The 15,876-nt window shown below is 41.5% G+C and overlaps 1 protein-coding gene across 3 annotated transcripts in view; it reads right to left on the bottom strand.

The window, feature by feature from the left end:
• The window catches only part of LOC124595231 (S-adenosylmethionine mitochondrial carrier protein homolog), a 61,726-nt gene that overhangs the window by 29,989 nt on the left and 15,861 nt on the right, over window positions 1–15,876 (bottom strand). For all 3 annotated transcript variants that reach the window (XM_047133887.1, XM_047133889.1, XM_047133888.1), the window contains exon 3: window positions 2,345–2,454. In XM_047133887.1, coding sequence (XP_046989843.1) covers window positions 2,345–2,454 — 110 coding nt within the window. The remainder of the gene's footprint in view (window positions 1–2,344; window positions 2,455–15,876) is intronic.

Here is a 15,876-nt window from a genome sequence, read left to right as displayed (position 1 = left end):
ATTGCTCATCTCCATTTGGCTGGCTGGTCAAGTCATGCAATTTTCAGATTTGTGGAGCATTCAGATGTGACAGTGGCATGGTGTTGGACTGCACGGGAATATGTGGACAGGCATATTCCTCATCAAGATGTCAGTTGAACAAATGACTATCACAGGGAAGAATGCCGTATTCTGCACTACAAACACTGAAGCCCCTTCACATTTGCATCTGTCATCTGAGAACAAAAAATGGACTATGTGCAACATACTGTGTGATTCCGTACCACAACAGCCACCCTGGAGAATTAATGTCACATGTGTACACTGCTGTTAAAACAAGCACGGACTGTTGATGAATGGTATCACACAGTGCTCAGTGATGAATCAGGGTCCTTCAGTACTCCAGATGACCCATCAGCAGTGAGCATGGCATAGACCGTGAGAGAGATCCCATTCCTCAAATGTTTTGGAGAGGCACAGTGGTGTTACTCCTGGTGCCATCGTATATGGAGCCACTGAGTATGACTTCAGGTAACAGCTGGTAGCAATTGGGGGAATCCTGAGGAGACAATAGTATGACATCGTGTCCTCATGCATTCTCTCTCATGCATCAGTATTGTGGTGTAATTTTCAACAGGACAATGTTTGTCCACACATGGCACATCTCCATGAGCTGTCTACATGACACTGATGTACTTCTGTAATAGTAATAACTCCAGAACTGCTGCATCCAGGCCAGAACCAGTGCAATGTCATACTGATAAGCAAGCTCATACTGTCAAGTTCTTTGTAAATCTGACTCGATATTATAATCACTAAAACAACATCACATACCACCTTAACCCACGAAGTTTCATCTACTTCTCTCTTTCCAGGTGCTTCACTTTTTTTGTCAGGCAATGTAAGAGAGCCACATTTTCTTACTAGTAGATGGAGCAAGCAACCCTGAATACTATCTAAAGGATTAGTTGAAGCTACAATATTATTCATAATAGGCTCAGAGGCACACTGTTTTTTGAGTCTTCTGGAAACCACAAAATCTAGATGTAACAATGGCTGGAGCTTCTAATTTTTCTGTGAAGTTTCTTTACATGAATCACTATTAGAAGGAAAGGAAAGTTTACAATGGTAACATCTCACTGACGACAATGCCACTAAAGATGGAGCATGTGATGGGACTGGAAAAGGTGGAGATGAATATTGGCCATGAAATTTTCAACTAATCTGTCTCAGCAGCCTTTGTAAGTGTTTTAGAGAAACGACAGGAAATCTAAAATTGTTGGTTGAATGAGGATACAAGTGTGTATCCAATGCATCAACAACTGTACTGCCTTGCTTGGTACTTTATTTGAAAATACAGCAATTCTTCTATACATTCTGCCAATTTTATTAGGCTTTAGCCTTATACATCAAATCTTGAATGAAGTAATGCATTTTATCAATTTACACAACAGGAACATTAACATTCTCTTTTTCAGAGAATGAACCAATACATGAATGTAAATACTATTTAAGGTGATCCTATCAATATATATTATGTTCTGTGATGGGAAACCTTGGTGTCTCACAAACATCTATTATAATAGCCTCCACTGCATGAGTAAGTAGAAATTGAATTTCTTCCTCAACAGTACTAAAAAACTCTGACATTCAGAGTACAGGTGAATGTTCCAGAACTCTAATAATTCTATTATCCATTGACTGGCATGTTTATCTTGCAGTTCTAATTCAATCATCTGATGACTGTTCATATTTAGACAAAATGGACATTCTAAATATCTCATCAGATCGAGTTTTTTTTATGAGAAGTCTGTCATTATACAAGATCATGAATATAGCTAAACACTGAGAAAATTCACATGCATTCCTTATATTAGCAACAACCCAAATAAAGTTAGCAAGATTACAAAAAAAGCAGCAAGTTGAGTGTGCTCACTAAAACTAGACCTCATGCAGAGAGAATTTACAGGTTCTCTGTTCATGAAGGTTTTTGTATAATTACATTAACATTTTTGGCTCAGGTTAGCTGGAAAATGAAATTTTGATGTTCATGTTAAACTTTTACAACAGGATCATTGCAGAAGCCAAAAGAAATTTCATTAATAAAGGTATTGGATACTGTTGACACACAGCTTGGATGCCATCTGTGCCACTCCCCTTATTAATTGCTGTTGAACAGGAAGTAGCTATCTCAGAACATTGCCATAAAATTTGTGGCAGCATTGCAAAGGAACTTCATGCAACCATCTGTCATCATTTTGTAACACGCAACAGCATACCTTCAGGCATTTGAACAAAAGAAGTTTATAAAAAATATTAACTGATTAATTGTCATTTGGAATTGATTTAATACAGTAAAACATACCACTTCTGCAACTGATGCAGCACCCATATGTACCAATGGATAATAAGCTTCACTGGCATACGGCCTACAAATTGATTTGACTGTATTGTAGGTACCAAAAAACAATGAAGCTGTAACAAACAAATGAAAACCCTTCCACAATGAAATAATTCGATTTTGAAATTGTACTCAAACAAAATTGTGACTTCAGCAAAACATTTTTCCCTCCACCTTTTACACACTCACATATTTTATAAAGTCTATCACTAGTAACATGTTTTCTCAACTAACAAGCAGCACATTTTCTTTTTTTTTCCACAAGTAGTGACATTAACCTATAACATGAATAACAAAAATAATTAGCACAGCTTACTTGACAGTGAAAGTAAGAAACAAATAGCAAAACTAAGATAAATAACATTAACAAAGTGAAAAACAAGCTAAACAGCAGTAGTTTTATTTAGGTTCACTTTTTGCTCCTTGTTAAGAATGTTACTTTAGAGAAATGTTCAGTAGTTGCATGTGATTAAGTGTACTGCAGAAGACAGACAGAAACACTAACAACAAAAAGTCCTGTTAAGTTAAAACTTTTGTTAATTAAAAAAAAAAAAAAACATTTGATGACTATCTTTCCAGCTTATACGTATTGTTATGTAATACATTGTCCGACAAGAAGTGAAATACCCATGAGACATGATCAGATGTCAATGCAACTTTGTATATCTACATTGCAAATAACTCTGAAAGCTAGAAGGGCTATCAGGGTGTATTTGTGTTGCTTGTGTTTATTGTTGACACCAGGCTGATAGGAGCAGAGTAGAAGGGGCATGAACAGCATCAGATGTCGAGAGATCACTGTGAAGGACATGGAGATACCGCATACTTGTTTGAGATAGAGTTATCAGCACCTGACAGAGATCGATAGGGGGCCTCATTGTTGGTCACCATTTGGCCGGCTGGTTGAACTATCCTACATCCTAAATTGTGGAGTATTTGGATGTGACGGTGTCCTGATGTGTGACTGCATGGGAGCATAAGGGCTTGCAAACTTGTCATTGAGGTGCCGGCCAACCCTGTTGACCACCACAAGGGAAGACAATGTGCAGAAAGGAGAAATTCTAATGTCTGCCACATTTGGGCAATGAGAGAATTCATTGGTGAAAAATGAAAACTTGTACTAAGGCTGGGATTCCAACCTGGGCCTCTTACTTACTAGGCAGCTGCATTAACCATATACACCGACCTCAGCACAGTGGTTACACACAACTTCCCTGGACTACTGAAGCTCGCCCCCCCCCCCCCCCCCTCCATCTAAATTCCCATTTGCCGCACACTACCCAAGTAATGTCTCCTAGCACTTTATCCTCTGTTTGCCCGTAGCATCATGCAAAGTCCTGCATGAGGTCGGTGAAGAGTGCTCTACACTGAATGATCATATTAGCCTTCACAGCATATATATAGGTGGGTGGCACCTGTTCTTTCGAACATGACTGAAAGAACAGACACCATTTCTGTGTTTGATATCAAGGCTGGACACAGAATATGTTCATAAAGGAGAAATTCCGATCTCTGATGCATTTAGGTGTCAATAAAAGAATTCACTGGCAACAAATGAAAATTTGTACAAAAGCCAGGATTCGAATCCAGGTCTCTTGCTTACTAGGGAGCTGCATAAACCATCTATGTGGTTAGAAATGTCTGAAAGGAACAGGCACCACTCATGTAGAAAACAGGGAAGACTGCTGTATTGTGCACAAAGTGCACAATAACCTCTCCACATCTGCATCTACCTTCTGAGAACAAGTAATGAATTCCTCGCAACATTCTGTGTCGTGCCATACCACTGATTGCAGATTAGCAACAGCCAGTTTAGCGAATTACTGTCCCATGCGTATACTGCCGCTAACACCACAATGCAAACAGTTGTATTTGGAATTGTGCTATGACCAGAAAGCATTGACTGCTAAAGAACAACATTCCACCATGTTCAGCAATGGACTACCCTGGATGACCACTGCTGGCGAGTATGGTGGTAGAGGATAGTGGTCCAATTCTTTCATTGCTTTGGAGAGGCGTAGCAATGGTGCTCCTAGTGTCATGCTGTGGGCAGCCATCAGTTATCACTTAGTCACAGTTGCTAGTGACTGATGGAACCCTGACAGCAAAACAGCATGTTGCAGACACCCTGTATCCTCATGAGTGACCTTTCATGGTTCGTGGTGTCATTTCTCAAAAGGAAAATGCTCATTCACATATGGCATGTGCCTCTACGAATTGTGTGATGTTGTGGTAGTCACATGGCCAACAAGTTCTGTCCTTGATAGAACTTGTGTGGGACCAGCTCGGATGTCAACTCCATCCTAGTGCCAGTGTCCAGGATATCAAGGACCAATTAGCATCCGGGCTATAGGACATGTAGCATTGTCTTGATAAGTGGATTCATATTGCCAAGTTATTTGTAAATTTGACTTGATTTTTTAAAACAATGAAAAACCCAGGTTGGAATATCAACAGTATTATGAAAAGGATGGATTGTTACTCACTGTAAAAATGACACGTGGTGCTGCAGACAGGCACAACAAAAAGACTGTTACACACTTAGCTTTTGGCCAAAACCTTCTTCAGGGAAGAAAAGAAAACACACACACACACTTTCACACAAGCACGCACACCTCACATGTACATGACCACTCTCTCCACCCACTGGGGTGGGCGTGTCAAATGCTAAAAGAAAAGGTCAATATTGAGATTTAAATAGATATAAACTGTGGCCAGAAGGGCTAAGAGTGCCTCCTATGCACAGAGTTTATTTTATTTAATTTATTTATCAATAATTTTTTTTACACATCTACTTGGGAAGCAAGCATGATGACTGGGTGCCAGGGGTATGGTGCTACCTACACATTTTGAGGTTCACTGTATATCTTACATTTGCTGTCATAGAGAATAACACTTTTGTAAATTGCTCTTGCACTGTTGTTCTAACTATAAAATCAAATTTTCTGATCATTGGATAATCTGAGAATGGTGCAGAGTACTGAAACTAGTAGCCAGATGGCAAAATTAATAAACTGTGACTATCGACTAAAATATATACTTTTTCAATATTCTATTGGTCATTTTTCCGCTGACAATATGTTGGGAATATGTGAGAAATTTGATGTAATTAGCTAGAAATTATATTCATATATCTGTACCCATGAGTAAGACAACTGTGGCTACTGAAGGAGAAACTGAGTCAATGTCTGAAACTGTTGCCAGTCACTGGCGGAAATGTCCAAGCATGTATAGGTTTAGTAATTGAGACATTTTTTAACCTTTCAGCAGAACATTGGAGAAATTAGTATTGTAGGTGAAAGCTAAGAAAACTTTTACTGTTGCTCAATTCAAGATGCATTCTCCAAGAATTTATTCAGATAGTTACTTTGGAAATATAACCAACCTTGATATATAAGTTCCCTGCAATATTTACAAGGAATACAGTAATATTGTTGTTGCCTCAGCTTCAGGCAGACATTTGTAACCAGTCAAGTGCTATGCAGGCTAGCTACCAATGTAATTATATAACTGGGCTCTGCAGTGGTGTTGGAGAAGCACCAAGTGTCCTGGTGTCAGTGGTTCACTGTGTTTCTAAAAGGTGTAGCACAACAAGGTGTTTCCACAGCCACATATGTGATGGGAGCCCAACACCTGTCATAACAAACCCGACTATAAAAAGTATAAATGGTCCTGTTTCAGCTGGTAGCAGCATTCCTTTGGTGTTGTACATTTATCCAGCACAGTCTCTGCCCCAGTCAACAGTTGAATGTACAGCTAAGATAATCCAGCCTCATCGAGCAGCATCACCATCTAGGCAAAGACACCATATAGCCCTGAAGGTCATTGGCTTCAAACTAGATCTGCCTAGGTGAGGCCAATCAGTGGACACCACTGCTTGACACTCCAGCCAGTCTTTGAGGATCCTGGGTTTGACAAGGGACCTCCACATTTCCTGCCAGCATCACGGAGTGCTGATGGTACTTGACCAACATGTGGCTTCACCTTACATCACCAAGCTGACAAGGCCGCTTGCATCAGCAAGGTTGCTGCCAGCTCTCAGCATACTGCTGGGGTTGTCATCCACTGCCTACATGCCATGACTGGCATGTGGGCTGCTACAGTCAAAGTACTATACATCAATTAATAAAGAAGAGGACACTGTGGTACTGGAGAATCCACACCACAACTTCCCGCATATGTGACTCTGCAGTCAGAACTGGCCAGCCCATTGATTTCAGAAGAACCAGTACCTTCAAGCGACGATCTACAACATCACCTCAGTGTGGTGGTTGAAAATGAGCTGTTCTGCATGAGGTAGGATTGAGCACCAATTTCTAATTGCCTAGACTGGAGGACTAGATGGAAAGTTCAGGTGTCTAAAGGGAACTCAGTCAGTAACTTAACTAGTTTTGGAGGACACAACAAGAACAGATGTTAGTTTGCAGCCAGTTAGGTGCATGCAGTATAACTTATTGGGGCACAGTGTTCTATGTAGCCAGACATCTCTTGTGACTTATTGTAAGTGTAGAATGCCTAGAAATTACACCAGGGAATATACAGAATGCCTACAGATGACACTCAGATGTAAGAATTTGGTGTGCTCAATGGCAGGAAATATGATTGTTATGTTGGTGTTGGTTCTGTTCCTACTGAATTTCTCCCTGTTACTGTGCACAAAGGCTATACAACGAATTAACCAGAGGTGGCTGCTCCAGAGGCATTTCAAACCTTATTGAATTAGATGGTGCAGAAGCAGCTAGACAATATGAAACTGCACAAGCAATTCACTGGACTGAAAGAGCACAGGAGGGATCAATCCTTATCCAGTATGTTGTACCCATCCAAGACACTAGTATCACTATCCTAATGTCTCCTTTGTCAGCTAAGGTGACAGAGGACATGTTAGCATTTGTAGACAACCTGTTAACAACCACAAAGCTACGATGTTGGTCACAAGAACAACTTTTATGTATGTCCAAATTATGTTTGATGTGGGATGCTAAGACATACACCATTTATCACTAGGAGTTATGGAATGTATGGACTTTTGATGGTGGGCTCCATGCATAAATACAAAGGAAAAAATAGCAGAAGACAGAGTGGCAGGAGCCAATTATGTGACAGAGAGCAAAGTTGCCTAAACACTGTGCTGCAAATGGGTGATGTTGACAAGTCCTTACACTCCCAAGGAAAAAACTAAGAAAAAAATTGTACTTGTTACATACTTTTGTACCAGTTTGTAAAGATGACCTTGTCAGTTAATGTAAACTTACAGCTTCCTGCTCATACCGTATCATCCACACTGCATATATATGACCCTTTCAGGATACAATGGAAGCTTAACCACCATTATTGGCATTGGTCCCAAAAAAAAAGGCAGGGAGTAAGAAGGGAAAGTGACATGGCAGATTGAGCAAACTGCTCTCATGCAATCTGTGTGTACTTTGCCATATGCACTAATATCTAGAGATATGATGATGTAGAGAGGAGAGGTGTTTGATTGCAGTTTCCTTGCATTACGCAACATTGCCTATGGAAAAGGCTGCACAACTGCAGCCACAGGAGGTGGATGCCTGCAGGTGTGACAGCTACAAGGTGGAGTCCTGTTCACCTGGAAGAAACACATCAGGAAGGATTTAAAGGTCCTGAATGAAGTGTGGTAAATACCAGGTATTGTGGGCCACTCATGACAACCTACAGGGAAAGTTACAGTAGGCCATGGATCTAGTGCTGCACATCCTGAGAAGGTGTAAATGGGGATGGATACATGTAGGAGAAAGATTGTTGAAGACTGTCTTCAGGACAGCTGACACTGACAATATGAGGCAAGTGAAAGATACATTAGGACATGTGCAAGTGGAAGTGGAGGGCCACAGAGTTCTGGCTGAATGGTGTACAAACCAGTTGAATAATCTGGAACAGGGAGTGTTGATTAATACTTGATTACTATAACAGTTAATTGGTGAGCTGACTAGCTACTTTAAGGCTGCATACAATAAAGTATTGTACAAGCATAATTAGACTTGTTACACATACAGTTGGCTGGCAAGACTTCTGTGCGCCCTCGCTGATAATACTGGCAATGCTTAAATACACTCCTGGAAATTGAAATAAGAACACCGTGAATTCATTGTCCCAGGAAGGGGAAACTTTATTGACACATTCCTGGGGTCGGATACATCACATGATCACACTGACAGAACCACAGGCACATAGACACAGGCAACAGAGCATGCACAATGTCGGCACTAGTACAGTGTATATCCACCTTTCGCAGCAATGCAGGCTGCTATTCTCCCATGGAGACGATCGTAGAGATGCTGGATGTAGTCCTGTGGAACGGCTTGCCATGCCATTTCCACCTGGCGCCTCAGTTGGACCAGCGTTCGTGCTGGACGTGCAGACCGCGTGAGACGACGCTTCATCCAGTCCCAAACGTGCTCAATGGGGGAAAGATCCGGAGATCTTGCTGGCCAGGGTAGTTGACTTACACCTTCTAGAGCACGTTGGGTGGCACGGGATACATGCGGACGTGCATTGTCCTGTTGGAACAGCAAGTTCCCTTGCCGGTCTAGGAATGGTAGAACGATGGGTTCAATGACGGTTTGGATGTACCGTGCATTATTCAGTGTCCCCTCGACGATCACCAGTGGTGTACGGCCAGTGTAGGAGATCGCTCCCCACACCATGATGCCGGGTGTTGGCCCTGTGTGCCTCGGTCGTATGCAGTCCTGATTGTGGCGCTCACCTGCACGGCGCCAAACACGCATACGACCATCATTGGCACCAAGGCAGAAGCGACTCTCATCGCTGAAGACGACACGTCTCCATTCGTCCCTCCATTCACGCCTGTCGCGACACCACTGGAGGCGGGCTGCACAATGTTGGGGCGTGAGCGGAAGACGGCCTAACGGTGTGCGGGACCGTAGCCCAGCTTCATGGAGACGGTTGCGAATGGTCCTCGCCGATACCCCAGGAGCAACAGTGTCCCTAATTTGCTGGGAAGTGGCGGTGCGGTCCCCTACGGCACTGCGTAGGATCCTACGGTCTTGGCGTGCATCCGTGCGTCGCTGCGGTCCGGTCCCAGGTCGACGGGCACGTGCACCTTCCGCCGACCACTGGCGACAACATCGATGTACTGTGGAGACCTCACGCCCCACGTGTTGAGCAATTCGGCGGTACGTCCACCCGGCCTCCCGCATGCCCACTATACGCCCTCGCTCAAAGTCCGTCAACTGCACATACGGTTCACGTCCACGCTGTCGCGGCATGCTACCAGTGTTAAAGACTGCGATGGAGCTCCGTATGCCATGGCAAACTGGCTGACACTGACGGCGGCGGTGCACAAATGCTGCGCAGCTAGCGCCATTCGACGGCCAACACCGCAGTTTCCGGTGTGTCCGCTGTGCCGTGCGTGTGATCATTGCTTGTACAGCCCTCTCGCAGTGTCCGGAGCAAGTATGGTGGGTCTGACACACCGGTGTCAATGTGTTCTTTTTTCCATTTCCAGGAGTGTAGAAGTAGTAACATTACAGGAAGCCTTGCACCTTGCAGTCTGAGGCAACTAACTTCAAATATATTTCTTTTAGGACATTTTCTGGGAGAACTACACCAGGCTCAGGCTGAACTACCAACAATACTGAAACTAATTGAGTCTCCAGTGGAAAATAGACTGTTGTTGTATTATCATCTTGCAACAGCAGAGGTTAATGCCGACCATGCCTGAATGATGTAGCAGTACAATTACCTGTAGGAGGCAGTCACAGCAGATTTAGAAACGCTTTGTGATACACTTGTATCAATGAAGTGGGTGACTTTAGAAAAGGAGATTCTGTTAGTTATGGTGGACAGGATGACTCACATGTTGATGGCAGTAGTCGAGCTGTACTGATGATAACAACAGGTTAAGGTATACCCCTCCTTGGTGGTCCAGTCTGTCATTGGGACTAGCAAACTGGAACAGCTGATCACGTGAACAGATGTGGATAGATATCCTGATATTCACTAGCCCATATTTCACAAATTAGGACCTTATTGTGTGTGTGCTTAGTGCATGACTCAGTCGTAGCTATCACCAGCTGTCGTGAGCAGGGACACTCAAGGGGGAGAGAACATCTGGAATTACAGAACGGTGGAATACTGCAAAATGGTACTAAATGTGAAGTCTTGGGATTGACTTTTTGGCTACCAGTGACAATAACAAGGACTACAGCTCTGAACCTACATATCCTCTGCTACATCTGCCCAATAATCCTTTCAAAATTTTGCAAGTGAAAAACACCTATCAGAATGCTACCCTCAATCCTGCCACACTTAATTTCTTTTATGAGCTGTTAGCAGCACAGATTGGGTGCATTAACACATACTATTAGTTTTTCCAGCATTCCACAATAATGCGGTGGGTACTAGTACTGAGTCATGGTAATGGCAATTTTGACCTTGAAAACTTTCTTAATCTTGTCATTGTTAGTGCAGCCTACATTCATAATTGGCAAAGAGCAATACACCCACCTGATCTCCCAGTCCTTTACTTACCAAACCACAGTGTTGACCACAGAGTTTAATCAAACTGTCAGGACATTCTAGGTGTACCAGTCCTTGTATGCCAGGTGACAAAGTGTATTGGGAAGAAGAATAGAAAATGCATGAAGTGTGAATAATGGTGTCAGAAAGATTGCACCACAAATGCAGGTGAAAAATTATAGACACAGTAGTATTGTGTTATTTTAGTAGTTCACAGTTTCAGAAGCAGCCCAGAATTCGAAGGTCAAAATTCTCACAAGTGTAGAGGAGCGTCAGGCAGGCTTTCACAATCAGCTGCTTGTTTTGTGGGCCAGCCACTGACATAATTCTGTAGCTGTACATCACAACAGCGATGACATGACACCCTGCAATGTGGTTTGCTGCCCTCAGTGGCTTATTGTGTTGCCACATTGAGTAACACAACACAGCAATTTCCACAGTTAAGTACAGGGTTATTACAAATGATTGAAGCGATTTCACAGCTCTACAATAACTTTATTATTTGAGATATTTTCACAATGCTTTGCACACACATACAAAAACTCAAAAAGTTTTTTTAGGCATTCACAAACGTTCGATATGTGCCCCTTTAGTGATTCGGCAGACATCAAGCCGATAATCAAGTTCCTCCCACACTCGGCGTAGCATGTCCCCATCAATGAGTTCGAAACTGCTGTAAGGCTTCTGCTTTAGCCTTTCCCGTAAGGTTTTCCAAACCGTTGGCTGTGGTACGTTTAGCTCCCTGCTTGCTTTATTCGTCGACTTCCGCGGGCTACGCGTGAAACTTGCCCGCACGCGTTCAACCGTTTCTTCGCTCACTGCAGGCCGACCCATTGATTTCCCCTTACAGAGGCATCCAGAAGCTTTAAACTGCCCATACCATCGCCGAATGGAGTTACCAGTTGGTGGATCTTTGTTGAACTTCGTCCTGAAGTGTCATTGCACTGTTATGACTGACTGATGTGAGTGCATTTCAAGCACGACATTCGCTTTCTCGTCTCCTGTCGCCATTTTGTCTCACTGCGCTCTCGAGCGCTCTGGCGGCAGAAACCTGAAGTGCGGCTTCAGCCGAACAAAACTTTATGAGTTTTTCTACGTATCTGTAGTGTGTCGTGACCATATGTCAATGAATGGAGCTACAGTGAATTTATGAAATCGCTTCAATCATTTGTAATAGCCCTGTACATGACAAGAGCTTACCACTTGTCACAATGCACCTGGCCAGAGGAAGTATAAATGCTCCCCATTCAGCCAGTAACTCCATTTCTTCAGCATTGTGCATTCAACTGACACAGTCTGCATGCCTGTCATTGGTCAAATGTAGAGTTGATGACGGTGTGCAAAAATGCATTCTCGTTCTCAGCACTAGGCACGTCCAACCCTCTGTCCTGAAGGGGTGGATGCCTCCATTGCCTACCGCTTACACAGCTGTGATCCTTATCCATTACAAATGAAGTGTTCTCTGCCCACCTCTCGTAAACTCTGAGGCAGTTGCACTGCAACATTTTTCAAATGATTTTAAAGGAGGTAATCCATAAAATAAATGATTCTCACATCTCTCATAGCCTCATTGGTCAGTTTCATTACAAACCACCTGTCATTTCACTATCAGTCATAATTATTTTGATATTTCTATATTTAGTAACGTAATGAGCTAAAATCGAGTAATTTGCAATGAAAAATTCGGGTCACTATGAATTTGCACTTGATGATGATAGTCCACATGTTGCTGCGTACAATATAGTGCTAACACATTGAACATTCCTTTAAATTTGAGATGAGGTCTATAGCCATCGTGAATCTCAGGGAAATGGGTTGATTGTGGTTTACTCATTTCTGATTGTCTGTGCACACAAGAATGGAAGAGAAATATCCATACTGTCCTTCAGATCTCATAAATGGTTTGCAATACTGAGATGAATTTTTAGCAAATGACAGCATGCAAAGCAGAGAGTATTTTCCACACATCTAACAGGTGTGACTTTCTTACCTGCTGCGACATATGAGGGACTACAATTTTTCAATGAAATTATGTAATTCTTCCAAGGGCTGTCAATAGCTGCTGAAATGAGCATTAGTATGGATTTGGCAACACCACAAATGAAAGAATCACTCTTTCATTTTTGTACCAAAGGTATACAAGACAGATGAAAATAAATCATTCTATCTGATCCAGTTTCAGCATAATCCTGTACCGATGGAGTTTTTAATAATAAATGGTTGACTTGTTGGATTATTTGTTGTACTAGCATCATCTGTTAATAGGTCATTTGCAGACTCACTTGCCGTTTACTTACAAGTTCTAGACAGTAGGCATTTGTGCAAAGGCTTACACTGTAGAACTACAGTTCCCCCTCCCATTACTGTTGTCCCCTCCCCTATCATGTCTTCTCACAGCTAGTGGCCAAGTAATATTGCATGCACTCTACAGTTAAGCTACTCCAGCCACACTGAGCAACATCACAAAATATTTGAGGCCACTGATATATGAGCTGCCATCTACCCCTAATGCCTCTGGGTTTAGAACTGGATCTGCCAAGGTAAGGACACGTGGCTTAACCTTTCATAACCAAACTGACAAGGCAACTTGGGTTAGCTAATTCACTACCTGCCACCACTGTCACAGCATACTGCTGGGGATGTCATCCACTACCTGCTAGCCATGACAAGTACCTGGGCTGGTACAGATGAAGTACTGTATGGAAGACAGATATTGGGAAAAACAAGGGAATACAATGCAGAAAAACATCAAATATTTGTTGATTTTAAAGCAGCAGACAATGTTTCATTACTCATTAATTACTTCATAATTTTTTATAGAGTGAAACAGGTGATGTGTATTATGGTGTAATGTATAAAGAAAATATCCACCAAGGAAACTAATACATTACGAGTCAGAATTTCTGGCCAATGCTTACCTTCAGGAGACAAAGAATGTGGTACTGCCAACAGACAGATACAATAGTGACACACTGGCTAGCATCCACAACTAATAGTTCTTTCCCTGGGGAGGAAAGAGTGATGGGCTGCAGAGGGTTCAAAAGTAAAAGCAGCAGGATGTGAGTGACCCATGAGTAGGTTGTCACTTTTACTTTTATATGTGTCTATTGGCAGTTCTATGTGTTTTGCCTCCTTAAGGTAAGTTATGGGCATGAATCTTATGTCATAATGTATGGTGAATTGTATAATTCATGGGTCATCCCATGTGAAATCAACCAACACAAAAATAAATTTGAATCTTGCTGATTTAGAGTTTTGTACTTTTTTGTCATTTTATTCTACCTATCAAAATAACATTAAGTCCAAAATTAAAGATTTTTTGGGCATTTTCTTTTGGGTTATTAATTTTCAAAGTTCCCAAAATTTTGCAATTTTTTCCACCTTAAAATGGCTATATCTCAGAAAGTATTTGACTTACAGACCTGAAATATGTACCAATTTATTCAAATTATTACAAGGTTTAAAAATATATGCCACTTTACTGTATTCATAAAAAAGTTAATATTCCTAAAGCATTTTTTTTTAAATTCTTGTACACTGTTTGTTAATACGTATGCCAAATTTCATGATGGGGTCCCACTGGGAACATATTAAAATAAATTTTATTTTACTGTGATTTACTTTACCAACTACATCAAAATTTTTCAGGCAGTTCATAAAATGTAAAATGAAATTATTGTGTCCTAACTAAGCAGGCTTCAGTTTACGATTTTAACAATGTAGTAAACAATACAATACAACAACCCAAATAAGGTAAGGTGTATTATGTTTTTTTTCATTTAACATAATTTTTAATTCAGTTTTTTACCTTTGTAACACAATGAAAAATAAATACAACCTGAGGAAACGAAATTAACAAAGCACTGGAGGGGGAAAAGGGGTAGCGGTTGCTAGAATGCAGTACAAGTGAGGCACAAGACAGGTACATCTATAGCAGCCATTCTGAAATGGTAGTAGCACTATTTTACACAGAATGGAATATATTTTGGTACAGTTAGTGGACTCCAGTACTTATAATCACTGTACTACATTACTAGGTTTGTAAAATGATATTTAAAAAAAGTGTTGTACTTTTTACTATTTATATCTAATGTTTTAATACAGGGTGAGGCAGTGAAACGGCACGATTTTGTAAAACCACCAAAGATTTATTTACAAGTAAAATCATAATAGTTGAACATGGATCTCAAGGAAATTAAAGATTTAACTTAAAAACAATCATTTTTTAAATATGGTGTCAGTGAGGTGTTGTCCTTGGTTTTGCACACATTGTCTAAGCCTGAGATGAAATTGTCCCATGACGTTTCGTAGCATCTGTACTGGAATGTTGTTAATTTCCTGTCGAATTCGCTCCTTCAGGTCTTCTTTTGTTCTTGGTGGATTTTCCTGGAAGACTTTGCACTTGAGGTAGCCCCAAAGAAAAAAGGCTGGTGCCGTCAGATCTGGTGAACGGGCAGGCCAGGGGAAATCGCCATTCCTGCTGATTAGACGTCGTGGAAATGCAAGTCTGAGCAATTCCATTGAGACATTAGCAGTATGGCTTGTTGCACCATCTTGCTGGAAGAGTGTTTCAGCATCTGGATCATGTCGATCAATTCCAGGCAGACCAAAAATGGTCAACATGTCAGCATAACGTCCAGCATAACTGTGTTTCCATCTTCATCTTCAAAATATAGGGCCCCACGATTCCACGAGATGACATTGCGCACCAGACTGTTACTTTTTCAGAATGGAGAGGTTTTTCATGAAGTTCGTGCGGGTTATCTGATGACCAATATCTGAAGTTTTGCTTATTTACGTACCCACTAAGATGAAAGTGGGCTTCATCACTCATCCATAAGTTATGCACTCTTTCTTCATTTCGTTCAATAACGTTAAGCATTGACTGGCAAAAGCGTATACGGTTATTGTAGTCATTAGGTTTAAGGGCTTGCACTACCTGAATTTTGTATGGATGATAGTGAAGGTCACTCTTCAAAATCCGTCTTACT

The sequence above is a fragment of the Schistocerca americana genome, chromosome 2, assembly GCF_021461395.2.
Source record: "Schistocerca americana isolate TAMUIC-IGC-003095 chromosome 2, iqSchAmer2.1, whole genome shotgun sequence".
Classification (NCBI taxonomy): domain Eukaryota; kingdom Metazoa; phylum Arthropoda; class Insecta; order Orthoptera; family Acrididae; genus Schistocerca; species Schistocerca americana.
Note: the sequence above shows the minus strand (reverse complement) of the source record. Positions and strands in the feature narration are given on the sequence as shown.